The following is a 25,799-nucleotide window of genomic DNA, read 5'->3' on the forward strand; positions in this document are numbered from 1 at the left end:
ATTGCATCTCAGCAGGGACCTGGTTTAAAGGTGTAAGCTCATAAGGAGATGTGAATGATTATCAAAATAGGCCAGTAATAAACAGGAAGGAATTTATTCCTTTTTCTTGGGCCTGCATCCAACATGCTGCATAGGCTTTGTGCAACTTCTGTGCTTGAGAGTAATTTTACCGACTAAGAGCCCTCTCCATCACTGCAAATGGAAAAACATCAGCAGATGTGCTAAAGATCTTAAAGATGTATCCAAAGCTGGCCTGCAGATCAGAGATAGTTTTGCCTTCACTAATATAACCTAAAACCAGGCCACAATTTTACCAGCTTCTGGAAACAAGTAACACTTGATTTCATAGTTAACAGCATGCTAGAATAGTATTATCAGCTTTTCCCAGTTATTCAATAAAAATGAAAGCAGATCTGCTGATACAAAAATATTTTATAATAATATAAAAGCAAATTCAGACTTTTTACAAAACCTCTAATCTAGTCTACACTTTCTCTGTAATTCCTATATATGCCAATAGTTCCCTAAACATGACATGGAATAGGTGCATGGAGGAAGGGTGGAGAGAGACGGAAATGAATCCATCTCTAATTAAGACCTCAGAACAGCTTTCTCACTACAAAAATGAGTCAGTCCTAATGCTGCTAATGTGCAAGACAGGAATACACTTCCATATTTCAGTCGAAATACATGCTTCTATGTAATGAAACTGTATCTAGATAACATGAAACTATCTCACTTGCTTCCCAGTCTCATTTGAGAAAAAAAAGGTGTACTTCCATCTTGGTTTAGACAGATAAAGTGTAAATGTTTTCACATTAAAATAAAGAGCAGGGGGAGAAATAAAAGTTAAGAGCATAACACAGGGGATAAAAACTTGGAAATTTTAAGGGAACTCAAATGAACAATACCTAACATTAAAAACAGATTAGAGTCTAGCTTGGCAGCTGCTGTAGTAGAGCTCAGTTTGACACAATACATGAAGGGCAGAATCAGAAACACCTTCTCATCATATACACTAAAATAGCTACGCACTATAGTACAAGAACAAATTGTAACCATCTCTCAAAATGCTAATTGTGTTTGGGCTTAAAAGGGAAATCAAAGCTGAAAGAGATGAGAACTGGGCTTTTGTAACGCTGAGTTTGCCAGCTCCTCCAGTTTATCACAAATTCTGACCATTTCAGAGAGGCCCTGATCCACTCTACCCTCAAAAAACAAATGTAAAATAATTATGTATGCCAAATAAGGAAAATAGTTACCTCCCACCCTATAAACTTATTTTCCACTCAGAGATAAGCCCTGCATTCCAGGCATCACCAGTCACAGTACTGGCATAACCATGCCTTTGACCTGCACAGGCACAGAAATAATCCTCCACGATCTATTTTGATTCTTTTGTTGACATTCAAGCCAAGGTTGATGCTATCTTTTACAGAGGCAACATGCAACATCTGAAAACTGGCATTCCTTCTGTGTGAGAGCCACCGAACTCCTCAAACAAGGCTGACATCCTGGTCTGCTGCCTATATGTATGTATATTGTGAGACAGCTTAAGGACAAGAAGTCTCTAATGAAAGCATCAGACTAAGTTACAGACAGCTACTTGTCTCTCCTAGTCCTTCTAAACCTATTTCCTACCAGGAAAATTAACCTCATATGAAGTATCATTTTATACAGAAAGTTAATGGATCTTTCTTAGTCACTCAGTCAAATTTAATGTGATAATTACGTCTTATTTCACAAATGGGAATGACTGAGCAACCAAATGTGTACACCCAGAAGCGGACATTAAATGCAAGCTTTTTTTTTCCCCACCGTAATGAGTGAGACGGCATGCTGAATACAACTCCAGAAAAAAATGAACGAAGTGAAAGGAAACACTGTACAGCCAGGAAAAAAAAAAGAGAAGCTGCATCTCAGGCCATTCCAAACAATGACTTTATTTTCTGTGAAACATCGCCATGGCAGCCCCCACGGCAGCATCAACGTCCTTCCCATAAACCACAGGGAATGGAAAAATCCTTTCCACTTCCTGCCTCAGCACCTCGTTCCTGGCAAGGGCACTCCCACTCCCCAGAATCCTCCTCACTCCCGTCTCCATCAGGCGCTGCACAGGTAACATGGAACAGAGGTTTTCAACGATGCCGCGGCACAGAGCTCTGGTTACGTGACCCAGGGAGAGGTCAGAGACAGCAATATTGGTCACTGACGCGAACTGCTCAGGAATGTGTCTCTCTCCAAATATGGTTGGGTGGACTGAGAGCTTGCTGTCGTTTTGGGCCAAGGCTGCTTTGATTATCTTTGTATACATGGCAGACCGCTGAACCTGAAGTCCTGCAGATGGGAAATATCACATTACTAATCATAAGGGGTCTAGTGTATCTCACACGTGGAGACTTAAATGGACGCTGATCCACCTGTTCAGCAAAATACTGTGTATCTTTTTCCGTGTCCCAAAGGTAATTGTTTTTCCAGGATTATGAACCAGAGATCTCCCATCCAATTGTATCTAGTACCTGTGAGACTAGAAATCTTTTTCTGATTACAGAAACTGCCTTTCCTGGTAATACAGCTATTCCTCTTTGCCTATACTGTGCTAAGTTACACAAAACAACATCTTTAAAGGCACTAATGACAGACTTCAGCTTCAGTGGCTAGACTGCACGTGAATGCAAAGTTCACTTTGAGTATTCACTGAAAGAACAATTTCAGAGCTTATTTCTGTATTGCAAAACCTAAGAGATTATAAAAAAAAAACCTGTGACGACCACGTTTAAAGCGCTTAGAAGATATTACATGAGTGAGTCCTTAAATCCATCAGAGTGCTGCAAAATATGCAGCAAAAGACAACTGATCTAATCAAGGGACTCTTTTGGACTGCAGTCATACAAAATCAGAGGCTGTCCTCAAATTTGCTGACCTTTCCTTTTGAAAAACAACTTGCAAAAAGTAATTGTCTTATGTTCTTGAAAAAAAAGAAAACCCAAAACCTAGAGGCAATGTGAATGTGGAGTCCAGGCATGTCTGTCCCAGCATGTTCATAAGCTCACAAGCTTCAGCAGGAAATTCCAGAGATCTAGGAAGCATGACCCAAGAGTTACATCCTTGTTCCCTATATGGCATGACAAAACTGCTCTAGGCTTGTTCCTTTGCCTTAGTTTCCTTTTACCTTGTTGATCAATCTCTATTTTAAGCTTAAACTATCCTTGAAATAGCTTACCTAGCTCTTCTGTCCACCGTGCCACCATGTCCACAAACGTTGCTAGCACATTGCCTCCGTTAAGTGATGCTGCCACAGCCAAGTAGTCACCATTGAAGTAGGGAAAGTAAGTAACCGCTGAGGAAGGATCTGGTGTCTCTGGAGGCTGGAAACCCGGGGGCATTGAAATAGTCAACTGAGCAGAGGTACTGATATTAAGAACTAGAACACAAAAATAAAATAAAAAAAATTAAAAAATAAAAACCAGTGTTTTAGTAGGTCACCCTGAAGGAAGACAATGAGAAAACCAAATAAGATACCAAAATGATCATACCTGCATCAGTCCTCTCAGTCAGACAGGAATAAACAGAGCACTGGAAATCTCCCAGAGCAATTCCTACTTTTGCTCCTTTGGGTATTCCATGCCATGCAGAGATTGTCCTGCCAGCAATACTGTCAGGGTCTCCCACCTCTGGAAGCAAGTGAACAGGAAAGCCAGATGTTTTCAATCTGTAATCAGAACAACACTACTGCAGGAAAGCAGTATGGGAACGTGCAGCATGACTATAAAGACCTCTTTGAAGTCATGGATGAACCTGGCTATACATTTGTGGCTGCTGGATTTATGGATGCTTTCACCTATTTAGAAAGCTTTGTCTTGGAAGGGGCAGCATTCCAGTTCAACGGGCTGGGTAAATTGGAATAGTCTAGAAGAATAAATAGCTTTCCTTTATATGCAATCTGATTACCTGAGATTATACAGCAGTACATGTTCAGCAAGTTTAACCTACTGATGTCATATTGACAAGCAGTTCCAGGGTAAGAGAATCACAAAAACCAGGAAAAAAAAAATGCAACTTCTAAGTGTCCAAGAACTTTAAGCTGTCATGCAGTTAGTGGTTCAAAACCAAATCACACGAGTAAAGTCCAACAAACTCCTTACACTATCTTGCAGTTTGATACACTACACCACTACAGCAGCAACACCAGATTAGTAAAAGTTCAGTAGGCCAAATGCAAGTTTCTGTCACTCTTTCATACCTTCATGAGCAGATCTTTTCACCTTGGAGTCCTGGCCTAACCTAAGTCCTGAAATATATAAGGCCTTAGCACTCAGCCCTGAAAGAGCAAATCATTCAAATAAATAAGTAAATATATAAACAAACTAATTCTCTATAAGACTTCCTGTAGCCTAATAGCTCTCAGGTGCTATCACCAGGAAGTCTTAGTATTTATGAAGGAGTTCAGCTGAAAGAACTAGAAAGCAATAATTGTCTTTTACCATCAGAGAGGTAACACCTTGGCTGCAGCATGCATCTGTCCATCCCATCCCACCACAGAAAGGGAGAGAACAGTTTGGTATACAAGGCCTCACTGACAAATTTCTCAGCTCTGCTGTCTTAGGTATTTCTAAAAATACTGTGTGAGGTTTTACATAATTTAAACATTTATACCTTACAAATCAGAGCAAATTCTCAATAGTTCTTCAGTACATGTCACACCACAATTGGTTAGGAGTAACTTTCAACCACTTTTTATCTGCGGCACATTCATACTTAGGGCCCAAAGAGGTGTTCACATTGCCTGACACACACAATGCACAAACCCCACTGAGTGACCCTAGCACTTACATGTTAGTGTTCCAACTTTTGTTTCTGGAATCAAAATATCCCCAGCTGGCAGCATTCTGGATGGACATGAGTGGCTTCTTCAGATCACACAACATGGCAACCACATAGTCATGGATAGTGCCAGCTGCATCATAAGACTTCAGAAAATCTGGACTTTTAAACAAAACATTTTAAAAACAAAAACAATGAGGGGTGCTTTAAGGCAGTGGGAGCAAGATTACTTCTATTGCTACTGGGAACTTCAGACATGTGTGGTGGTCTCATCTAAAAATCAAACAGCCATCTCAGTGATCAAGCTGCATTTTGTTGTTTTGGTTTGGTTTTTTAAATGGAATTTTTTTCCAAGCTGTCACCACAGCAGCAATATTTATCTCCTGATGGAAGATGGAGAAACAGTGGCTTTAAGGAATGAATTGTCTAGATTCAAAGGCACACCATTGCAAAAGTTCCCAAGAAGGTAGTAATTGTTTGCACAAAAAAGGATGTCGCTTTGTTGATTCTCAAGCATTTGAGAAAAACAGGTAAATTCCTGCAGTTGCTCTACGATCCCCATATTATATGAATGGAAACATACAAAAAGGTGAAACAAAACAGGAACAAAACAAAGCAGCTGGACTCATGAGTTATACAGCTCTAAAGCCATGCTTCACATATTTGCTGGACACGCATTGGAAGAAACCAAGACCTACTAAGTTTTTCCCCATTTATTGAACCTCAATTTATGGCAGAGGAAGACATTGGCTGTTTGAGAAACATAGCATACTACAGACGAAACAGAAGAGGAAATCTTGCTGATGCCAAGTCATATGCGAAAAATTATATCTTCTGCAAACATGCCACAACAAAGCAGACCATTCGTAACACCTCATAAGGATCTCAGTGTCTAAGGAAGGAAGGAACTGAAATTAATTTAGGGACTGTTTGGTTTAGCATCTGGCAGCAACCAGACAAAGCAAGTCTGTTGTCTGTTACTGTTTTAGGCATGTCTGTACTTTTCACAATCTTCACAAGGCAAAATTATAGTGTTCAAACTGCGTTAGCAGAGCTCCTCTGAGCAGCAGGACAGATGGGAAATTCTATGATACTTTGAGGCTTCTGTTACTATATGGTCAAAAGATTTTATTTGTATTAAATAGATCTGTAGTATTTTTATGAGGTCAGAGGTATTTTTATGTGTGCTCAGTTGTATATAGTTTATATTGAATACTGCCATTTTAAATATTCTTTGACTACTTAATTAATATTACGATCACAGAGAAACGCAGCCCCTCAGCCTGTAGTGACATTAACACTCTACAGGAATACTAATTGTCACATAAATTCAAGATGCGAAACTGCCAGTGAAACAGCTTGATGTACCTCTTCTTTAAATACCAGTAGACTGTGGCACACCCAAATCCTGTAGCCAAGCTGATATGTGACTGAGGCAGAGGAAGAGAAGAGAGGAAGGTGGGACTGCAGCGGCCATCTTGCCAAGTAATCAGATGACTGACCTCCTCCGGCTCAAAGGCAGGGCCTGTACCACACTCTGTCCACTTGCAACCTGAAACAGACAGTATCTGAGAAGTCCAGTGATTCCCCGCAGTGTAGTCTTCCTGGAATTCTTAATTTCTGGACACTTTTGGTAATTTGTCGAATATATTGGAAAAAGAGCGGAAACAGCGCCAGTAGTGATTGTAATCAAATTAATTAGTCGTACTTTTCAGCCCTAGATAACATCATAATGCAAGTCATCCTTTGCTAAAACAGAGAATGGTATCCAAGGCCTTCCTCCTCTATAAGCACTGCTAGTGCCTAGAGGAACGAGCAACTTGCACCTTGAGATATTGATACAACTTCATAACAGGTGACTAAAAAAAAAAAAAAAAAAAAATCACAATTCTGCTATGGGAGGCAATGAGCTGATACGACAGTTCTCACATATAAACCTTAACTGGGATCTGCCACATCATGACCTACAGAATGCTGTATTAGTAATGAACTGCCTATGATGAATAGCATGTAGTTTTATCAGCTTTTCAGCCACAGCAACAGGAAACCTTGACCTATAAGTACCAGAGACCATTCTTCCCCCGTGCTACGCAACAAAGCTTCACCAAAGGTAGAGTAGGGTTTAATTCAGTTTTACCAGTCCAGCATGTTCCTTTTGAACAGAGAACACTACACCTTTGATGAAACATTCACATTCTCTCATGTGAATGCCTCAATAAATTACAGCAACTTCTCAGAGTTGCAGGAAGCCTTCACAGCAATGTCTGCTATTGCTCCAGTCCAGTGTGCTGCTTCCTGCCCTGACATGCTCACCACAAGCAGTCCTGCAAAGGCAGCGTATGGTCCTGTCAGAGCAGCAAACTAAGCAGAGGCTGAGCTCAAGCACTGGCATGTGATGTTTGCTGGCACATTTTGCTGGCACAGCTTTGGCCTCTGACAACTACTGCTCTCCCAGGTGATGCCTGGCCACAATGTGGGGATACACGCTGTCTCCAGCTGGCTCTGCAACTGAGGCAACCTTTAGGTTTTTGGCTGGGACAGGAGCAGAGTTTCGAGCTGTGCTGTGATGCAGGTCAGAGAAGAGACCTGGCTGCTGAACTGACTAGCACAAATGTGGCTAAAAGAGTCTGTCTTGGGCTGGATACAGGGGTTTGAAGTTACACTCACACAGTAAAAAGCAACCATGAAAGCTGGGAAGTACTGTGTGAAACATGCAAAGCAAACACATACTTTTTCTTGTTCCCTTAATTCCCCATTGTATCAAGTCTGTTTGAACTGAATTGCCAATTGCTTTGCTTTTCTAGTTTTAAATGGATTCTAAGAAATATTATTAACCATAAGTCTAACCCTAAAGGATGCTATTAGAAATACAATTTGTGTCCCAAAGTGCACGGATTCACTTAGTCTACTCAAAACAAATGAGAGCAAACACCTTCTTACACTTGATAGAAATGAAACAAAAGTAGCATGTGGCTTTAGGAAATAAAATATTAACCAATATGACATAAGAATCTATGTCTACCATGAACCCATGAGGTTTTGTTATGCAGCCCTTGGGACAGCTGGAAAGCAAGCAACAGCTCCTTCAGTCCATCAGCCTTTGGATTTCTTTCTTTCTAATCATTTTAGTATTTAACATAAAATTGCAGCCAGTAATGAATAGCATAGTGTCTCTTAAAGCAATTAAGATCCTGACAACTTCTGACAGGCAGTGACCAGCACTTTTGGGAAATCTATTCTGTGGTTTACAATAAATCTTTGCTTAATCTGCATAACTCATTACAAGACTTGTATAATTGTTCAGATGTGCACATCATAAGGTAAAGAGAAAGAAGACATAGAACCACATTCTGAAAGCCTTAGATTTCAGCAGGTTTATAGGATGTTAGCCAAGAAGATAAACCATTCCTGTCTCACAGGGCCGACAATTTAAGGCCTGAATTTTTCAAACATCTTGCTGTCACAAAGATTATTTGAGTATTTGCACAATCAACCTCATGTGACTACCTCACTGTGTTGATTTTGTTTCTGAGATCTTGGCCCTTCATTCTACAAGCAGCTGAGTATTCAGAATCATGATCGTAATACTTTTTGAACTCCTACTAACAGAAGCATAAGAAGCAAGACAAATGCAACATGACAGTCTATGACTTCCTAGAAAAAAAACCACACCTTGAGATATGAGCGGGGAGGGGGGGAAGGGAAAGGACTGAAAACATCGTTTACTGAACTTCAGTTTTTCTCCTACTGTACTTTCAAACAGTATTTCAAAATAGCATAGTGATATTCACTGTTGGATAGCTACTGCTATGCACATTCTAACATAGAGATCAAGCATAACTTATTTTTCAAGGCAGACACAGAACTGTTAATACTGCTATTGTAGAATCATTGAAGGTATTGGGATACTGGGCAACAGCTAGTTAAGTGTTTTATGAGGTGAATAATATTCCCCCCCCCTCCCCGAAGTCATTCACATGATGTAGAAGCTCTTTCAACTGGCAGCAGATAGCATATGACAGACAAGCAATTAGCAAGCCACAAATATGTTATTCCTCCTTCATATTAATAATTATGCTGACTCTGCAGGGATCTCATAGGACTAAATCCTTTGACTAATCTGTGTAAACAACATGGTTAAATATAGTCAGTAGCTGAAATTCCAGTATTAAAGCAAAATCCCCACAGAAAACCTTCTGTTAATTCTGTTTTACAGAAGACCAAAGTGAACATACAGCACTTTCCTACCTATCACTTCAGTGTTAAAAATTTATTTTCTGCATCGTAATACTCTGAACAGGAACGCCACAGAATTAATGTTACCTTTATCTTTTTTCCAAAATACAATCCCATGCATTTGTCCTGAAATGCCAATGTGAGTCACTCTTTGAAGCTGCTGCTGGGGTAGAGTAGCAAGGCATTCATTCAATGCTCTTATTATTCTCCGGACATTCTGCTCCATTCCCTGCAATCATAAAGCATTATTCTGAGCATGAAACCATTAGGATTCACTCAGTGTATTTATTAAACAAGGCTACTCTAGTCAGAAGTGAAGAACAGAATTCATTTAGCTTAATGGCATGTATTAGAATAACATGCACTACTAAATTGAAAAGAAAGAAAAAAAGAATGCAGAGAAACCCACAAAACCACAAAAACTAAAACCCAATACTAGCAAGCTGAGAATGAGATAACAGCCTCTTAAACTGAAAGCCAAATAATTCTTAATTTCCTGAGTTACCATACTGAAATAGATCTTTTTAAAAAATCCATTAACACTCATTACATGCTTTAATCAGTTCACCTTATATATTGCTCTTTTTCCTCACAAAGAGGATTATCTGTGTGTTCTGACTGGCATGCAGTCTCCCTTACATCTTCCTAAAGCTTCTCCATATCTAGTCACTGTTGATTTTGATGATGCTGATACTTTGTTTCTGGACACTACTGCTAGAACTACCCAGCAAACTGACCTACTCAGCAAACTGACCAAAATGTGCCACAAGAGAACCTGTATTCCAGCTTTCACACTTTTGAAGATTCAGATTACTTTTTGACACACCAGTATGAAGACTATAAGCAAAAGTATTCAAATATAATCTACATATAGCTGTAAACTAATCTGTGCATATATACTTTTGGCTGCATAAACATGACTGTAGAGAGGGCTGGCCTGTTCGGTATCTTTGCTCAGAAATTAGCCCCTGGACTCGTTACAATACTAGGCCAGAGGAATGTTGATAAATATTTTTCTGTGACTCTGATTCATCCTTTCTTACACTGACCAACACAATGAACATAAAGATCTTTAACAGGAGTACATGTTCCTGATTATTTCCACAGGGAATTTCCAGTTATGATTCCATCTCACATTACAAAATACCCTTCCAGATGGCAAATGGTTGCTGTTTCCTGACTGGTAGTAGAAGACAAGGTGATGGTTCGTGGAAGAATAGTTTTAGATTGTCTTGTGCAATTTTTCAAAACCTAAGTCTTTCTTAAATCGAGCAGCTGTACTTGACTTCCTTGAACAGTAAACAGCATTTTAATTCTACTTTCAGACACCCAGACACACACAGCAACCATCTGTCGATCTAGGCACAAAAGCAATCCAGGAAAGCCACTGAAGTCTGCACAATGTAGCAAAACAACCCAGCCGCTACAGGCCAAGGCCAGTATCCTGAAATTGCCAGCAATGCTATCTGCCACCCTTACCTGCGGTCCAGCTTCCAGGCTACTGGTGTGTGCCTGCGTCTCCCTGGAGCAGCTCTCTGCCACCACCTGCCCTTGCTCTGCCTCTACCAAGAGGGCTACCTTAACCGATGTCGTGCCCAGGTCTATGCCCAGCACGCAGGCAGGAACGGGCCTACCTGCCACCTTGCTGCCTGCCATAGCCACAGGTAGAGAGGATGGCTTTCACCTTCCCCACCACGCACAGGTCTCTCTATGCGGTGGCTGGACTGATACCCACCACAATGAGCCCCACACTGCTCCTTGCTGCCTCTTGAAGGGGCACCTGCCCCAAGAGCCAAGGGTGCCGAGGGCACAAGCAGTGTGGGCTCCCACACCAGCAGCGTGCAGGGACTGGGCAGGCTGGGCTGGCAGAGCAGCCTGGACTTTGCTCTCTGACTGAAGATGTCTCCCTCAGCAGTGCCCGGGCACTACCCCTCCATCTTGAGCGTGACTAAAGCGCCCCTTCCCCAGCCCTCCCCGGTGCCCTGCGTAGTTTTAAACGAAACTTCAGCAAACAACCAAAACGACGAGCCCTCCGCCCGCAACTCTCCCTCCTCACAGACCCGCCGGCAGCAGCCCAGCGCCTAACCCGCTCTGCCACACCCAAAATGGCACCCGGGAGCGGCCGCACCAGCGCAACACGCGCGATGGGCGCTGGGCGGGAGTTGATAGGCGGCCGCCTCACGTGAGAAGCTGAAAAGGGAAGAGCCGGCGCTGTGCGGGACGGGGCTGCAGTGCTGGAAGGAGGTGAGTATTCTTTTCTCAGCACTGTGTCCTCACTATTAGCGTGTCTTAAAGCGTGGGATGGCCCCGCTTCACCGTGCCTCCTGAGGGGAGGGCTGCGGGGACTACAGGTCCCAGCGTGCACCGCGCTGCAGGGGGGGGGGCGCGGTGGCTGCTGAGATTTGTAGTCCCGCGGGGGTGGGTTGGGGGGATCCCTCAGGAGAGGATAGCTCTGTGTGTTGGGAGTGGGGTAAGCTCTGAGGTAAGGATGTCCCCGGGGGAAGCCTGGGCAGACAGGGACTGAAAGACTGGTGCTGTCTCGGTGTGCTGGGGTCCCAAAGCCGGGCTGGGGAGGGAGCTATTTGCAGGGAGCTACCAGCTGAGGGGGTGGGCTGGTGCCCCCTCAAGACATGTGGGTCCTGAGTAAAGCCTTCTCCTCACCTTTTCTGCAGTTCTTCCACCATGAGGATGCAATACCTGCTCCCCACTCTGCTGTATCTCTCACTTGTGCTGCTGGGGCCTGGTGGTGAGTGTTTGGCTGTCCTAGCTTGGGCCCACAGGGCCTCCAGGCAGGGGCCTGGTGTGAACTGGTAAGAGGTGGAAGAGGGCTGCTGTGCAGTATCTCCATCACACCTCTCTGGGGAGACCTGTGCCAGGGTTCCCATCAGCTCTTGTTTCATACATTACCTCTGACTTGGTGTGCTCATATACAGACAGTGCTACACCAAGGCACTGATGTGATGGAGCACTTGCCTTGTGCTCCAAACTCAACCTCTGCAGAAGCAGATTAAATACTGTCTGTGGTGATAAACTGGGGAGCTCTCCTGGACTTAAATAACTTATTAAGAACATGGTCTAATATAGCACAACATGAAAAAAGTGTTCAGGGCAACCTGTTTATCTCTCCATTTCTGGTCTTATTTTTATATAGCTCTTTGTTCTTCTTCTTGTCTCATGTGTCCTTTAAACATACAGTGAATAAAATAGACTTGGATTCCAAATATCAAAATTGTTGACATGTGACCAGCCTATGGTTTTGATGTCAGTTGTATTGGCACTTGGAATCTCAGCCTCTCTTAAAGCACGATGGTACAACATAGCTGGATTGTTGTAAAGTGTACCCCTTAATAGCAATATTTCAGGTGCTTGTGATTCCTTAGGTGTTAAGATGGTAAATGTACATTCTTTTGAACATCTGGGTACCTGCTTTGAATTTGTGATCCAAGAAGCAATTTTAAACTACATTTTTGGCATTTATGACTCCTAAGTTACTAAGATCACATCAAGAAACAATTAGTGTGGGTTTGAAGTGCCCTATAGCCTTCTCTTGGCATGAACTTTTGTTGCGCTTCAAATATTTAAATTACTTCCTTGTAACATGTTCAAGTGTAGTTATTTAGTTCTCCTTTTAAGTTGTTTAGTCGCCTTGAAATGAGCTGTGCTCCCTTTGTTGTTTATCATGTGTACTAATTTTATTAATCTGACACTGCACATACCAATGGACAAAATGTCTATATCATAAAAGAAAGCAGGTAGTTGTTCTGAAGGAGCTATTCATTATTCATAGTAATTGAGATTTTGGGGGGTTTTTTGGTTGATTGTTTTGTTGGGGTTTTCCCTCCAGATGGAGTCATTGTATTGTCTGTCCCTGAAGTGGTTTCATTAGAAAGTGGAAGTTCAACAAATGTCACTATCTCTCTGAGGTAAAATCATGACTGCATCTTTACTTTCTCTTTGGAACGGGGGACGAGCAGTGGGTAGGACTTGGCTATATACTTAACATTTTCCTGCAGATTCACTTAATTGTTCATACAGAGTGCATCTCACTGATGTGACTGACCGCTTCTAGACTATTAGAACACTTAGTACCAGTATGGGCCAAGATAGTGCAGCATTCTCACAAACAGCCTTGTATAGTTGGCCTCTGACAATATCCCATGCCATTTGTTTGGAAAGTTGAGCAGGAAAAGATCTTTTATACTTTCTGCCCTATATTTGCTTGCTGAACTGTCTTCCTTAAGTAAATTTACAGTTTGTCCACTTCTGAAAATGGATGCTTAAGAGAAACTTGCATTTCTTAGAGGGATCACAAAAAAAAACTTTACCAAGCAAACAGAACTCGCCATTTCTAGCAAAGAAATGCAGCTACTCCAGAGTAGGGGCTGATGCACCTTAGTGTCATTGTTTAATACTGTGCATTGTTTACCCATGGTTTTGCTATGTCAGCCTCTTCCCAGGAAAGGATTGTTAAACACAGGCACTCTTCCCCTTCAGGATCTCAAAATTCAAGTAAAGGGAACAGGCAAATGAAAACGTAAGAATTGTGCTAAAGAGGAAAATAGCAAAACATGGCTGCAACAGTCTAGAACTTTTATTTTTGCAAAGAAAGATGCGGTACTCTAATCTTGTTCATGGACAAGTATAGGCATTTGGACCTTATGATATTGTAATTACTGCTGTGCAATTAAACCTCCTGGACAAATGCTCAGTGGAGTTCTCTGGGGAAGCTGTGCAGAATTATGTCACTTGGAGGGTTTTTGTTATTCGAGGGGGTTTTTCTTTTTACCTTACTGCAGTGCTGTAATTTCTACCCTTCATCACCCGAGTATGTGTCCATCATTTCTGCCCCTCTTTACCAGCAAAGGCTTTACAAGCACAATGATGGGATTCTGGTGGCAATGACTTTGCTCTGCCACTTGTGTAGAGAAGAGGGAGGTATAATGTGGCCATGTAACTGTCTAGTGCCCATCTAGTTCAGATAAAAGAAATAGTACAATGCTAACATACTTTGGTGCTGGTCTTCCCCAACATAGTAGGTAGGTACTGTTGTGTATGGACTGTTCATTATGTTTGCCATGCTTGTGAGGATTTGACAGACACTCACAGCCCAGAAGCAATCTCTGTGAACTCAGGCACCCGTCTAACTTGTTTTTTCTGCCTTCACAGGGCTCCATTAAATGAGACACTGGTGATAACTCTTAATATTACGTACTCATCAAAGCACAGCACTATTGTTGAACTGCCTGATGAAGTAAGTGACAGAACAGACTTCTGACCTTATGCAGAAGCCAACTGCTAGTATGGTGCAACTCTCCTCATTCTTCCCTCCACTTTGCCTTGCAGGTACAATTGCCTGCAGGTCACACTAAAGCAGACTTCCAAGTGAAAGCAGATGATGTTGGACAAGTAACAGTTTATCTGTATACCATTAATTCCAATTTAACTGGGTGAGAAACTAGTTTTTAGTTCTACTTACTATCCTACAGCTTCCTAAACTTCGGGGTAACTATTCCCTTCTTATAGTTAAAGGGACATGGGTGGTATGTAGTTGAGAAGATGTGGTCACCCTCCAGCAATCCCCAAGGTATTCAGCTAAATACAGGGTATGGAAGCAAAGTGGTAGTCTTAGTATCTTAGATTTCATTATTAAATGATTGTGAGTTCTCCTTAGTCTGGTTTTAATAACCCCTCCCAAAAGTATCAAAACTACCTGTCAACTTTTGTGATCCAGGAAGCATTTGGTTATAAGTGTCCGGTGGGATACTATTCTTCCTGTGCAGGACTTGTTCTGCAGCGCTGACAGCCTGATGAAGCCGTGCACTCACATCACTACCACAAGAGGCAGGTGTTTTGCTTTCTAGTTAGGAGAGCTCTCTTCTCACAGGTGTCAGTCCTCCATAATAGGAAAACAGTCTAGCAGGATGGAGAAAGTTGGATTGTATTTGCTTGTTGCCCAGATGCTACTGAGCAACAGGATACTCCTGTTTTACTTCCTCATTTTACTTCTGCTTTTAAGACTCAAAGCAAATGCAGAGGTAAGCACATGAAATGCTCAACAGGACAGGCATGATTGTGATGCTTTGCTGGCAGAGCATGAAAAGTGAGACTCTGCTCTTGCATAACAGACCTCGTGCTAAGAGAGTGGAAGCCATAAGCACAAGATGACCTTTCTGAAGATTTCTATGGTAAAAGAATGGAAAGGAAAAAGTGAGGCAAGAAAGAAAGGGTAGTTTGAGGGTAGGAGTGGGAGATGTCCTAAACATAACAAGGACACTAAAGAAAAGGGGAGCAACTCAACTGAAACTGACTCTGAATCTTTATTGTCTTGTCTCATCACCTGGACTCTGTTTTCTCTCTCAAAGCAGAACAAAGCAAAATCTCCTGAAAAAAGTTTGAACAAATTAACTAACTCTGTTTGTATTAACCATCAGACCTAGGATTCAATTTCAAGTGATACATAGCATCATAGTGAGATATGCTGATGAGGTGATTGGCTGGATCTATTTCCTTGCCTGGTCCATCTCCTTTTATCCTCAACTCTTTGAGAATTGGCGACGAAAAAGGTAAAGAGACTTAAGATGTGTTTGCAAGTCACTTAAGCACTTCTGCAAATCCTGTTCATAGCTTTATTCACATCTATCTTGGTTATTGTGAAATATGCATTGAAAGACTGGGGGGGGAAAAGGCAAGACAAAGATAGGGCCTGAATAAATGCAGCCCCAGCAAGCTTTTTTGCATGCATGTCAGAGGAAACTAAGTGCATCCTACAGGCACCTAATCCTAAGGTTTGGCATCCAATACTAATTTGCAATAGAGGAGACTTCCCCATTCCCTTTGGTGTCATGTTGTAAATCTTCCGGCCAAGCCAATTGTGATGACCACCTTTGAAGATTACTTACCTTGTGAGCTGTTTTTCAGACAGCTCCTTGTAGTGTAATCATTAGGTCAGGTCCCCTTAAACCAAGTAACTGTAAGTAGAAACATTATTCTGTATGAAAACTAAAGCATTTGGTTTGGTAAAGATGCACTGCTGCTTCTATGTATTCAAGCTGGAATGGCTTTATCAGATGAGCTGAGCTCATGGAGGGGTGAAGTTAAACAGCAGGGGCACAACCTCGTCAGTGAGAGCTATTGTAAGTACCAGTACAAGGCATATGAGGGATATTTCACCTTGCTTCTTGCTGACCTTACAGCATCATGTTGTCACAATGCCTGCAGCTTTGGCTTACATCAAGAATTGCCTATAAATCAGTACATTCTAGGGTCAAGTTGTCCCTGCAACTGCCTGTAATGCTCTGATACATATTTCTCATACTTTTTTTTCCTCCCTTCTCTAGTGTTGTTGGACTGAGCTTTGACTATATAGCATTAAACCTTACTGGCTTTATAGCATACAGTGTGTTTAATGTTGGACTCTTCTGGATTCCCTTGATTAAGGTAAGCATGATTATCTCTTAACACCAGGGCGTGGGTATCTACAGAAGGGAGTTAAGGCATTTGGCTGGTTTTGGTTTCTCTTACATTTAGGAGGAATTCTTAGTCAGTTATCCCAGTGGGGTGAACCCTGTGGCTATCAATGATGTTTTCTTCAGTCTCCATGCAGTAGCTCTAACTCTCCTCACCATAATTCAGTGCTGCATCTATGAGGTAAGTCTCAATGCTGGGCTGACCTGTCAGCTCTGGCAGAGCTCCCTCTGCCGGACACCCACCACTCACTGTCCGCTCCTTTTGGGCTCCAAAGTCTTCCTCATTGCACTTCCATTGGCCTTTCCAGAAGTCAGGCTTCACAGTCCAGCTGCCTTGTCTTTCCTGAGCTAGTAGCAACTCCAGTAGGCTTAGCTACTTCAGCCTCATGGATATTCTTGAGCTTATAAGTAAACTCCTTAGGGACTCAAAATACCCAAGGCAAGCAGCCAAGTTCATAAAGTTCCAGAACAGATTCTGTAGTCAGCACATAGATTACAGCTCTACACGGTACAAATGCTGGTATGTGCTTTGCTGTTTCCTCACTACTTGGAGTATCCTTCAGGCTAGAACAGGTCCTCGAGGTCCCTGCAATTCAGACTTTCAGCTTTTTCATCCTTTTCTAAAACAGCTGCAAAGGCCCTTTTATAATTCCCACCTTTTCAGGTGAGACAGATTGTTATAGTCAGGTGGTTCTTTATTTAATTCCTGTTGTAAAAGCCTCTGATCTGAACAGCCAGTTTTCTCAGGATGGTAACTGTTTATGTCTTGAGGTGCTTCCTTTGGTAATGCTAAACCTAAAACTGTAACAGCTCATTTGTTGCCACTGCTAGGTGCAATAGTCTTTTCTAGTGAAGAATTAGAAGGCAGCCATGGATCTTTTACCCTAATGGCATTAGCAGCCTTTTTCATATATCAAGGAACTCTTGATATCATCAGACTAAACTCAGGAGATTGTTGCATCTGTGGCACTGATAGTAGGCATCATAAGTACTCAAGAATACTACCACAATATTGTTTCCCACTTGCTCATGGACAAGTGTTCCAAATCATTGATGTTGAATATTGCTCATCAGCTCTTGCAAACCTACAGCTGGTTGCTGTAGCACTCATTTAATCTTAAAATCCCCTTGTGGTATGAGCCTAACTGGTACAACAACAGAGTTGGACTGTGACCATGCATAGTCCTGAGCATATTCTATATCTTACAGTGTGTCTGGGGATGTATGACCGGGGTCAGTCTAAGTGTACCTGCATTTCTGTTTCAGAGAGCGGGTCAGAAAGTATCCAAAGTTGTTGTTGGATTACTGGCACTTGCATGGATCTTCACATTTACAACACTGTTTCTTGCTGCAGCTGAGGAAATGACATGGCTACAGTTCTTATTCTGCTTCTCTTACATTAAGCTAGCAGTCACACTGATAAAGTATTTTCCACAGGTAAATCTGAACTTTTGTGCTTTTATACTATATTCCTGTCACCCCAAGCCTGAGGCATATGCTCTTGAAAGTCTGACTAGACTAAACCAGCAATGATTATTAAGTCTTTTAGTGATAAAACCAGTATATTTATACAGAAGGCTTCTTAAATGTTAGACTAACTGCTTGTACATGACATCCTGACTGACTTCTTGTAACACTCGCAGGCATACATGAATTTCCGTCGGAAGAGTACTGAGGGATGGAGTATTGGAAATGTATTACTAGACTTCACTGGTGGAAGCTTCAGCCTTCTCCAGATGTTTCTGCAATCATACAACAATGGTAAGGCTGGAACTGAAGTGGTGAGGTCTTTCTTAATGGGGTGGGAGAATTCTGCTATAAAGCAGATACAAACCTGTAGGTTATCATGGGAGAATGTTGTGCTGTAGTATAGGGTAGCTGTTATTAATACTAAGAATAAAGAATCTGTTCACATTCCTTCAAGATAGAAAATGAAATAGCTATTCTGAAGAAACAGTTATTAATTAGCTTTGTGTAAGACATACACTGCACTCAGTCTGAAGGTGTGTCTAAGCAGTCCAGGTGATAATACATGAACTCCTCTAATATGTATGGCATGACCTTCTAGCCTTGAGACAAGGCCATGCTTGAGGAGTTTGTCTTAACTCTCTAATTTTGTGTTTGGCAGATCAGTGGAAGTTAATCTTTGGAGATCCAACCAAGTTTGGCCTGGGTGTCTTCTCCATCATCTTTGATATTGTTTTTATGGTCCAGCACTACTGCCTTTATAGGAGACGAGGGTATGAACCTTGTGAATAACATCACTTGTGAAGAAAAAAAAAAAAAAAACTTTAAATTGAACTTGCCTGTACCCTGGCTGAGGGTTTTCAAGATGCCTACTGCCAGTTACCAGAAATACTGATTCTGATCTCTATTTATACTTGGATCCTCTCTGGTATGGAATACAAGCTGTTGCCTTGCCAAATACTGATTGCCAGATGCCTTAAAGGACAGCAAGCTATCTAGCCATCGCTTGCAAATGGAAGATTCATGGCTGTTGAAGCTGCGAAGACAACTTAATGTGAGCTGTCCAAGCAACATGTGGCTCTTCTAATCAGAAAGACATTGTTCTGGTCTTTCTCATTCCTGTTATTAATGGAAGAAATGAAGAACAAACAGCAGAGTTCTGGATTCCAAAAATGTGAGATCATGTTTAAAAACCTAAGATCATGTTTAAGCAACCACTTAATATCTTAATGTAATGACCGAAGACTGTCTGTGGATCTAAGTGCTGCTGCTGACTCCTCATAAAGATCACAGTAGAACACCACTCAGGTTGGCTGTTAACAGCTGTAGTGGTACATAAAAGAATAATAAGGTTGGTGGCAAATACACAAATATTAGAACCTGAATGCTTTATTAAAAAAGTACTGAGAAGCAGCAGGAACTTGTATTCTTATTTCTCTGAAAGTTCTTTTAAAGATTTTAAGACAAGTGCTCAGATTTATCAGAATACTTCTAGTGCACTAACTTCATTTTGCACACTGCTGCTGACATGCCTTGAATCCTTGGTGGATGGTAAAGATGAAAGATTTATCAAAGAGGTTATTTCTAAGTGGGTCATGTGAACAAGCTCAAGATTAAAGTTTAAACATATGGTTTTGTTCCTGGGCAACTTTCTAACTATGTGGTATGTTCTAGGTAGAGATCAAAGTCTTCAGTTACTTGAAGGTAAGAATTATACCCTTTAAAAGAACTAGAAGGGAATCCATGCATTTGCACTTGAACAATACTTGAATGTTCAAAACCTATCTTGCTAGGTGCCAACCTACAGAAAACTAGAACCCCTTCTCCCCCCCTGCTAGAGGCCAGGTGAGGTTTGACAGCTCACTAACACTGCAGCTACCCACCAGTGAAATCAGAGCTTACTAACCTCAGACTGCACTGTGGTGATGTAGCCCATGATTCACTTTGAGCCAGAAAAGAGGTGTCAGCTGGAGGCATTCAAGTGATGTAGCCTTCTTAAATGTAAGGAGAAATAGCTCAGGAAATCCAACTTTGTTTTATTGTGTGTAAAATCAAGTGGAATAGCAGTACAAATAGCAGTGTATCTTTATAGTAACAAAAATAACTTCAACTTGAAAGCCTTAAAATTTACCACTGAATTCTTAAGTTATAAAATTCAAAAGCAGTATTGTAGTAATTCGATAGATACAAAAATGGTAAATAGGCATCTGCTGGTGCATACAGAACAGTCTGAGATGCATCTCAATCACAACATACATACATGGCACAGCAGTAATGTACTGAATAAGTTAGTCTGCCACCTCCTCATGTTCTATTTACAACAGCTTACCTGAAGACTGCTTAAGGAAAGTATAGATATGTATAAATCAACTGAAGGGGATTAAGAACTCCAGTTTTTGGATAATTGTAGAGCTAGCTGGTTAACAAACCACTAGGATGCTAGATAATTAACTTAGTGTTACAGCAAGAATCTTAAATCCTGTGGCATTTGATTTAAACAACTTAGTATCTTACCAGAAGTTTAAATTTGGTCAAGAGGCACTTTTGGAAATTACTGGCATATTCATCTCTTCCATCCAATAAATCAGTGATTTAAGCAAAGTCGTCTAGAAGACCAAAATCCACCCCTCACAATTCAAGTCTGATAGAAGTAGAATGAAGAACTGAAGGCTCTACAGCTACAAGCAGCTCTTTTGGTAAGTTCAGCAACAGTGTTTGTTTTCTTTACCTGTTCCATATTCCTTTCATTTAAACTTGATTCATTTGATATTACAAATTACTTGGGAACAAGGAGAATTAAGGTTTTTCTGACAGTGAAATTGAACTGTTGTGTCTATGAACTTTTAGTGTACTTCACAGGAATTAATCTAACACTTCTGTGTTACTTACTTTGTTGTTTGTTTCTTGTCTGAAGAGGCTGCTTTGTACAGGGAATCTTTGCAGCAAACTGTAATGCCCCAAACCCTTCAGCATATTCTGTCTAGCTAGCACACCATGTGAGATTAGTACAGTGCTCCTCCCCACAGCAGTGTGCAACTCCTAATTCTGGCACTTTAATTTGATAGTATGGGAGGACAGGACAGTTCGCTTCTAAAAGCTGAAGTACAGCAAACCCTCTTATCTTCAATAGCAGAAACCACATTTCCTCCTAAAATAGGAAGCTTTCATGCTACAAAAGAATCCTATCAAAGTTAAGGTTTCTCCAGTTGCTTTCTTAAATAACTAGGATTTGTCCTGTGCTCCTGAAAGCCATGACTACAATAAAGTCTTACCATGTACCTGCAGGCAAGACTTTAGAGAAGCACTCTTGCCAGGGGGGTCTAGAGTTTTACTACTGCCAGTTACACCAGAGAAAGAAAAAAAAATAGTGTTTACCACAGTTAGGAACATGCACTCCTTCCAGACAACCTGTTCGGGTCTAGTATTTGCTTCCTTGCTTGATACCAGTCTACATATCTCCCTCCCCAACCCTTCCCCAACTTGGTGATTGATTAGGACATCATGGATTGTTGCACAGCCTTCTGCAGAGATTGCCTGGTCACCAGCAGCCGTACCACTTCTTCATTCCTTTTTGTCAGCCTCTTCCTAGCTTGGTCATGGGTCACCATTGTCATGTCCCACCCATTCACCTAGGGGGAAAAACCATAAAATGAGGCAGGTACACAGACTCACAGGTGTCTTATAACTGTTCCATTGGAACTATGTAGTAGATAGGCTTATGCCACAGCTCAGTCTGAGCCCCACAAACTGTCCTGGAAAGTACCCAGAAGACAGTATTTCCCCCAGCAGAAACTTCTCCATAGTATGCACCAAGTACTACATTGTACTTATCTTGGTGTTTACCTGCATGATCTTATCTCCAATCTGAAGTCCTGCAACTTCTGCTGGGCCTCCTTCTGTCACCCTTGTTACATAGATACCCTGGAGAAAAATTAAGTGTTCATTTACTAAATATGGGAGCATTAAATACTCAAGGGCCATTCTACTGACAATGCAAAAATACTTTGTAGTAAATTACAGGATTCTATTTAAAAAGAGGTTTGTATAATGTTGGAAGATAGAAAAAGGTGGAGAGCTAACTTAAAACAAGCTTAGTCTGCAAATAACATGGCAACAGAGTAACCTTAGTGGTCAATTCTGTGAGATGCAAGTGAGTCCAGCTTGCTGGGAGTGGGGTATGCTTAGCAGAGAGGTGCTACAGAAAACAAAGAGCATCTGACCTTGTCGGTCTTGTCTTCGGAGAAAGGATTCTGAGTAGGATCCTGATCAATGCCACCTCCAATGCTGAATCCCAGAATCAGATTGTCACCTTGACGAAGTTTATGTATTTCAATTCTTTGCTGAAAAGAGAAAAAGATAAAATAGCTCAGTATTGTGACTACTGGAAGAAATCTCAAGTGTGTCAAGACAGATACCTAAAACCCAGTTAGATTGTCTCTCACAGACATACCATAAACCTACTAGAGCAGGCTGCAGCATGCTTGGTAAGTTACATATTGTGAGCAGACAGCTCTAAAAGCCCTGGGCAGCACAGAACTATCATGTGGCATTTGCTGTCGGTCACACGCAACCTTGGTGTTGACAACAATTGGCTCTGACCTGTCCTCAGTTCTCACCACAGACCAGGGAACTATCTGCAAGCTCATGCCATGACACAGCCAAGCTCCTTAACCACTCACTGCTTTACTGCTGCCCCAAGACACTAAAAACAGAGCAGGTCTCTTTAAGCATGAGTCACATCTTGATAACTAGCAGTCAGTCAGAGCTAGACTCATCTTGCTCTTTATCCTCATGCCTTGTGTTCCCGCCTAGCCCTATCAGTGGAAATAACCTATTATTAGGATGGTTCTTTAAGATAAGTTATCAACGCACTTTTGTAATCCAGAGGTAGGTTCCTTGCTGTCTGATGAATACAGGCATCTGACAGGCTTTACGCATTATCTAAGTACTGTATAAATGCCAGCTTGGGCAATTCTTGAGCCAAGATGAAAAGCCACATTCTTAACTGAAACAATAACCACTCCAAAGGTTCTTCAACCTGATCTAGTGGAAGGTGTCCCTGCTCAGTGCAGGAGGGCTGGACCAGATGACCTTCTTCTCAAACAGCCCTGTTGGAGAGTTAGCTTCCCAAAGGGTGCTGGGCTCAGGCTCTCACGGGATACAGACGGCTTGGCCACACCGGGACAGCTGCCACATCCTCAGGTTGTCTGCTCTTACAGGGCTGGGAGCAGGGCAGCGTATCACAGTCACACACCCAAAGCACAATTAAATTTAGTATTTAACTAGTGGAAGAAACAACAGAGACCCTTGCTTGCACTCTTTGTTGATTAAAGCAAGGAATACACTTAAAGCTGTAGCAACGCAGGTGCTTGTCCTGCCGATGCGGTGCAGCTGCTCGCAGCAGAGGGCACCGAGCGGGGCAGCCCTGCCGGAGGGGCGGCGGGAAGGCCGGGCTGCCTGCGGGACCCGCTGACCCGGCGAAGGCGCTTCTCGGCGCGGCTGGAGTGACAGCTGCGGCTGCGCGTCGCTCGTGGGGCCCCCTCGGCAGGGGGCTGTTCCCTCAGGCCGGCGGAGCTTCCTCCCCGTTCCCCCAACCCTTCATCCGGGAGCGGAGAGGCGTTTGTGCGGGGCTCGACGCCCGTTACTCCGGACGGCGGGCACTGACAGCCTCCACGGCAGAGAGCCGCCGCCCGGGCGGGCGGGGAGCGGCAACCCACGCCCTTCGTCCGCTCCTTCCACGCACCCGCGGGACGGGACGCGTCCGCAGCACCTCCGCCCCCGCCGAACCCTCCCGCCCGCTGACAGCCCGCAGTGCGCTGCTGGGCGGCACCGGCGGCACCGCCGCCTCCGTCCCTGTCCCCCTCGGCGTCCCCCGGCGCGGTGCCCCCGTCCCGTCCCCGTCTCACCACCACGGCGGTGACCGGCTGCCCCGGCACGTACGACATGGCCCCGCCGCCACTGCCGCCGCCCGAACAAAAGCGCCTCGCCCGGCCCCGCCCCCCGCCGCCGTCACGGCCGCCGCCAGCCAATCGGGTGCCGCCTCGCCCGCGGCGGAGGCGCGGGCGCCGGAAGCCAGGCCGCTTTCCCGGCGGCCCCCGCGCCAAAATGCCCGACAGGAGCTTCCGGCGGGGAGGCGAAAGGCTCCGCTGTGGCGGTAGGTTGGGCCCGGCGGGGAGGCGCGGCGGCCTCGGCTCCCGCGGGCGGCCCGCGGTGACGGGCGGTGTGCGGTGTCCCTTGGCAGGGTGTGAGGCGTGACTGTCGGGCCCGGCCGAGGGTGCCGCGGAGCAGCGCGCCGCCGTGGATGAGAGGTACGGGCCGGGGTGGGGGGGGACAGGCGGGAGGGCCCCGCGGGCGTTCCGCGGCGCCAGGCGGGCGGTGCCGGGAGGAGACTCCGCGCGGGCGCCGGAGGCCGTTGAGCTCCCGCCACGCTCCGGAGCGGCGTACCCGAGGGCCGCCCCGGGAGCCGAGCGGGCTCGCTGTGTCGGTGCCGCGGGCCCGGCTCTCCGCGGGAGACGCCGCTTCAGCACGGACCGGGGCCGCGGCGGGCCGGCGGGCGGACCGTACAGCGTGTTGTCTTCTTTACCTCAGTTTCGTTGGGAGAGAGGAGGTCCCGGAGCCCGGCTGGGAGCCATGGCCGCGGTGGTGGCCAAGCGCGAGGGGCCGCAGTTCATCAGCGAGGCGGCGGTGCGGGGGAACGCCGCCATCCTGGACTACTGCAGGACGTCTGTCTCGGCCCTGTCGGGCGCCACGGCCGGGATCCTCGGCCTGACCGGCCTGCACGGCTTCATCTTCTACTTCCTGGCTTCCGTCCTGCTCTCCGTGCTCTTGGTGTTAAAAGCCGGACGGCGATGGAACAAGTACTTTAAATCCCGAAGGCCGCTTTTCACGGGGGGGCTTATAGGAGGGCTCTTCACATATGTCCTGTTCTGGACTTTCCTGTACGGCATGGTTCACGTCTACTAAAACAACTAGGAGCCACATTAGCTGCAGCGGTTTTTAATGAAGCAGGAGGACTGTTGCCAAAAGTCATCTACACAACTAGGCCAGCTTACCTTTTAAACTGTTGTTCATCGCTTGTATCGTTAATACTGTCAGTAAATTATGTCCAAGTACAAATGAATCGGTAGTACTGTTCCAATTAAACTGAATGTGAAACACCACTTGGATGCCTCCGATATTTGTCTGGTGGTTAAGGAATAACTTCTGTCCCTAACTGCAGGCACAGCTGTGAGTTTTCGTTAAGGTAGTCCCTTGTGTCCTTTGTGTTTTGGATAAGACACACCAGTTACAGTCCCTTCTAGATTTGCTGCCTGTCCCTACACACAAATACTGATAACAGCAGTGTATAACGCAGCGCTCTTAAGAAATAATCCACTGACACAAGGAAATACTGCACAGTAGCATGTAATTAAGTGTATGTGAAGGTTTGGTACAGAAATGTAATGGAGTTGCTAGTGCAAATGGTATTTCCACAAGTGATATATGTGTACATGCTATCAATAAATGACACTGTCGTGGATACTCATCACTGGCATACACAAAATTCAGTAAGTAATGGTCTCACAAGTCAAACATTTTGCTGCTTTTTTAGTACCCTTGTGCCCAGAAACACAGACAACCAAGAGCAGCATCTTACTACCTGCCAGCTCAGACTACTGAACACGCTTGTAAGCCTGCTGGCGTTTTCCACAACTGAACAGTGTGGTGGTGTTCCATAAGTCTCTGGCGGGAACAGAAATGAAAATTCAATCACCCACCATACAGGTAATCTCTTTGCTACGGACCTGCTTGTGCAAACTTAGGGTT

The 25,799-nt window shown here is 43.7% G+C and overlaps 4 protein-coding genes across 8 annotated transcripts; 2 read left to right on the forward strand and 2 right to left on the reverse strand.

The window, feature by feature from the left end:
• Positions 1-1,922: 1,922 nt before the first annotated feature.
• Positions 1,923-11,175, reverse strand: SHPK (sedoheptulokinase). Of its 2 annotated transcripts, none has more exons than XM_054847845.1 (7): positions 10,796-11,175; positions 9,148-9,289; positions 6,193-6,376; positions 4,834-4,986; positions 3,537-3,712; positions 3,224-3,424; positions 1,923-2,337 (listed from the first exon to the last, which is right to left on the reverse strand). In XM_054847845.1, the coding sequence occupies exons 2-7, from the start codon at positions 9,284-9,286 to the stop codon at positions 1,943-1,945; spliced, it is 1,248 nt and encodes a 415-aa protein (XP_054703820.1). In that variant the 5' UTR covers positions 9,287-9,289; positions 10,796-11,175; the 3' UTR covers positions 1,923-1,942. The 2 variants fall into 2 exon arrangements, with proteins under 2 accessions (XP_054703820.1, XP_054703819.1); XM_054847844.1 differs by having other exon boundaries at positions 10,540-11,174.
• On the forward strand, positions 11,154-19,567 carry CTNS (cystinosin, lysosomal cystine transporter). Of its 2 annotated transcripts, none has more exons than XM_054847850.1 (11): positions 11,154-11,304; positions 11,733-11,806; positions 12,905-12,983; positions 14,227-14,311; positions 14,404-14,507; positions 15,492-15,623; positions 16,398-16,497; positions 16,588-16,707; positions 17,793-17,963; positions 18,170-18,287; positions 18,655-19,567. In XM_054847850.1, the coding sequence occupies exons 2-11, from the start codon at positions 11,743-11,745 to the stop codon at positions 18,783-18,785; spliced, it is 1,104 nt and encodes a 367-aa protein (XP_054703825.1). In that variant the 5' UTR covers positions 11,154-11,304; positions 11,733-11,742; the 3' UTR covers positions 18,786-19,567. The 2 variants fall into 2 exon arrangements, with proteins under 2 accessions (XP_054703825.1, XP_054703826.1); XM_054847851.1 differs by lacking the exon at positions 11,154-11,304 and adding an exon at positions 11,489-11,542.
• Positions 19,568-19,990: 423 nt separating this feature from the next.
• Positions 19,991-25,153, forward strand: EMC6 (ER membrane protein complex subunit 6). 2 transcript variants are annotated; one of them, XM_054847862.1, is made up of 3 exons: positions 19,991-20,689; positions 24,235-24,301; positions 24,582-25,153. In XM_054847862.1, the coding sequence occupies exon 3, from the start codon at positions 24,624-24,626 to the stop codon at positions 24,954-24,956; it is 333 nt and encodes a 110-aa protein (XP_054703837.1). In that variant the 5' UTR covers positions 19,991-20,689; positions 24,235-24,301; positions 24,582-24,623; the 3' UTR covers positions 24,957-25,153. The 2 variants fall into 2 exon arrangements, with proteins under 2 accessions (XP_054703837.1, XP_054703836.1); XM_054847861.1 differs by lacking the exon at positions 19,991-20,689 and adding an exon at positions 24,060-24,147.
• On the reverse strand, positions 20,010-24,031 carry TAX1BP3 (Tax1 binding protein 3). Of its 2 annotated transcripts, none has more exons than XM_054847860.1 (4): positions 23,900-24,031; positions 22,214-22,333; positions 21,837-21,914; positions 20,010-21,622 (listed from the first exon to the last, which is right to left on the reverse strand). In XM_054847860.1, the coding sequence occupies exons 1-4, from the start codon at positions 23,936-23,938 to the stop codon at positions 21,485-21,487; spliced, it is 375 nt and encodes a 124-aa protein (XP_054703835.1). In that variant the 5' UTR covers positions 23,939-24,031; the 3' UTR covers positions 20,010-21,484. The 2 variants fall into 2 exon arrangements, with proteins under 2 accessions (XP_054703835.1, XP_054703833.1); XM_054847858.1 differs by lacking the exon at positions 23,900-24,031 and adding an exon at positions 22,866-22,993.
• Positions 25,154-25,799: the final 646 nt, after the last annotated feature.

Source organism: Grus americana, chromosome 19 (assembly GCF_028858705.1).
Source record: "Grus americana isolate bGruAme1 chromosome 19, bGruAme1.mat, whole genome shotgun sequence".
NCBI lineage: Eukaryota > Metazoa > Chordata > Aves > Gruiformes > Gruidae > Grus > Grus americana.

What these genes read in the sequence shown, in the direction of transcription:
- CTNS (XM_054847850.1), top strand. Translation starts at nt 11,743, where the DNA reads ATGAGGATGCAATACCTGCTCCCCACTCTGCTGTATCTCTCACTTGTG. An exon ending in TTGTTGAACTGCCTGATGAA is followed by an intron (nt 14,312 to 14,403) that starts GTAAGTGACAGA and finishes TTTGCCTTGCAG; the next exon opens with GTACAATTGCCTGCAGGTCA. An exon ending in GAGAATTGGCGACGAAAAAG is followed by an intron (nt 15,624 to 16,397) that starts GTAAAGAGACTT and finishes TCCCTTCTCTAG; the next exon opens with TGTTGTTGGACTGAGCTTTG.
- SHPK (XM_054847844.1), bottom strand. Translation starts at nt 10,716, where the DNA reads ATGGCAGGCAGCAAGGTGGCAGGTAGGCCCGTTCCTGCCTGCGTGCTG. An exon ending in TACTGGTATTTAAAGAAGAG is followed by an intron (nt 4,987 to 6,192) that starts GTACATCAAGCT and finishes TTTGTTTAAAAG; the next exon opens with TCCAGATTTTCTGAAGTCTT. An exon ending in GACTGAGAGGACTGATGCAG is followed by an intron (nt 3,425 to 3,536) that starts GTATGATCATTT and finishes TTTGTGTTCTAG; the next exon opens with TTCTTAATATCAGTACCTCT.
- TAX1BP3 (XM_054847858.1), bottom strand. Translation starts at nt 22,931, where the DNA reads ATGCGTAAAGCCTGTCAGATGCCTGTATTCATCAGACAGCAAGGAACC. An exon ending in CCTACCTCTGGATTACAAAA is followed by an intron (nt 22,334 to 22,865) that starts GTGCGTTGATAA and finishes TTCTCTTTTCAG; the next exon opens with CAAAGAATTGAAATACATAA. An exon ending in CCGAAGACAAGACCGACAAG is followed by an intron (nt 21,915 to 22,213) that starts GTCAGATGCTCT and finishes ATTTTTCTCCAG; the next exon opens with GGTATCTATGTAACAAGGGT.
- EMC6 (XM_054847862.1), top strand. Translation starts at nt 24,624, where the DNA reads ATGGCCGCGGTGGTGGCCAAGCGCGAGGGGCCGCAGTTCATCAGCGAG.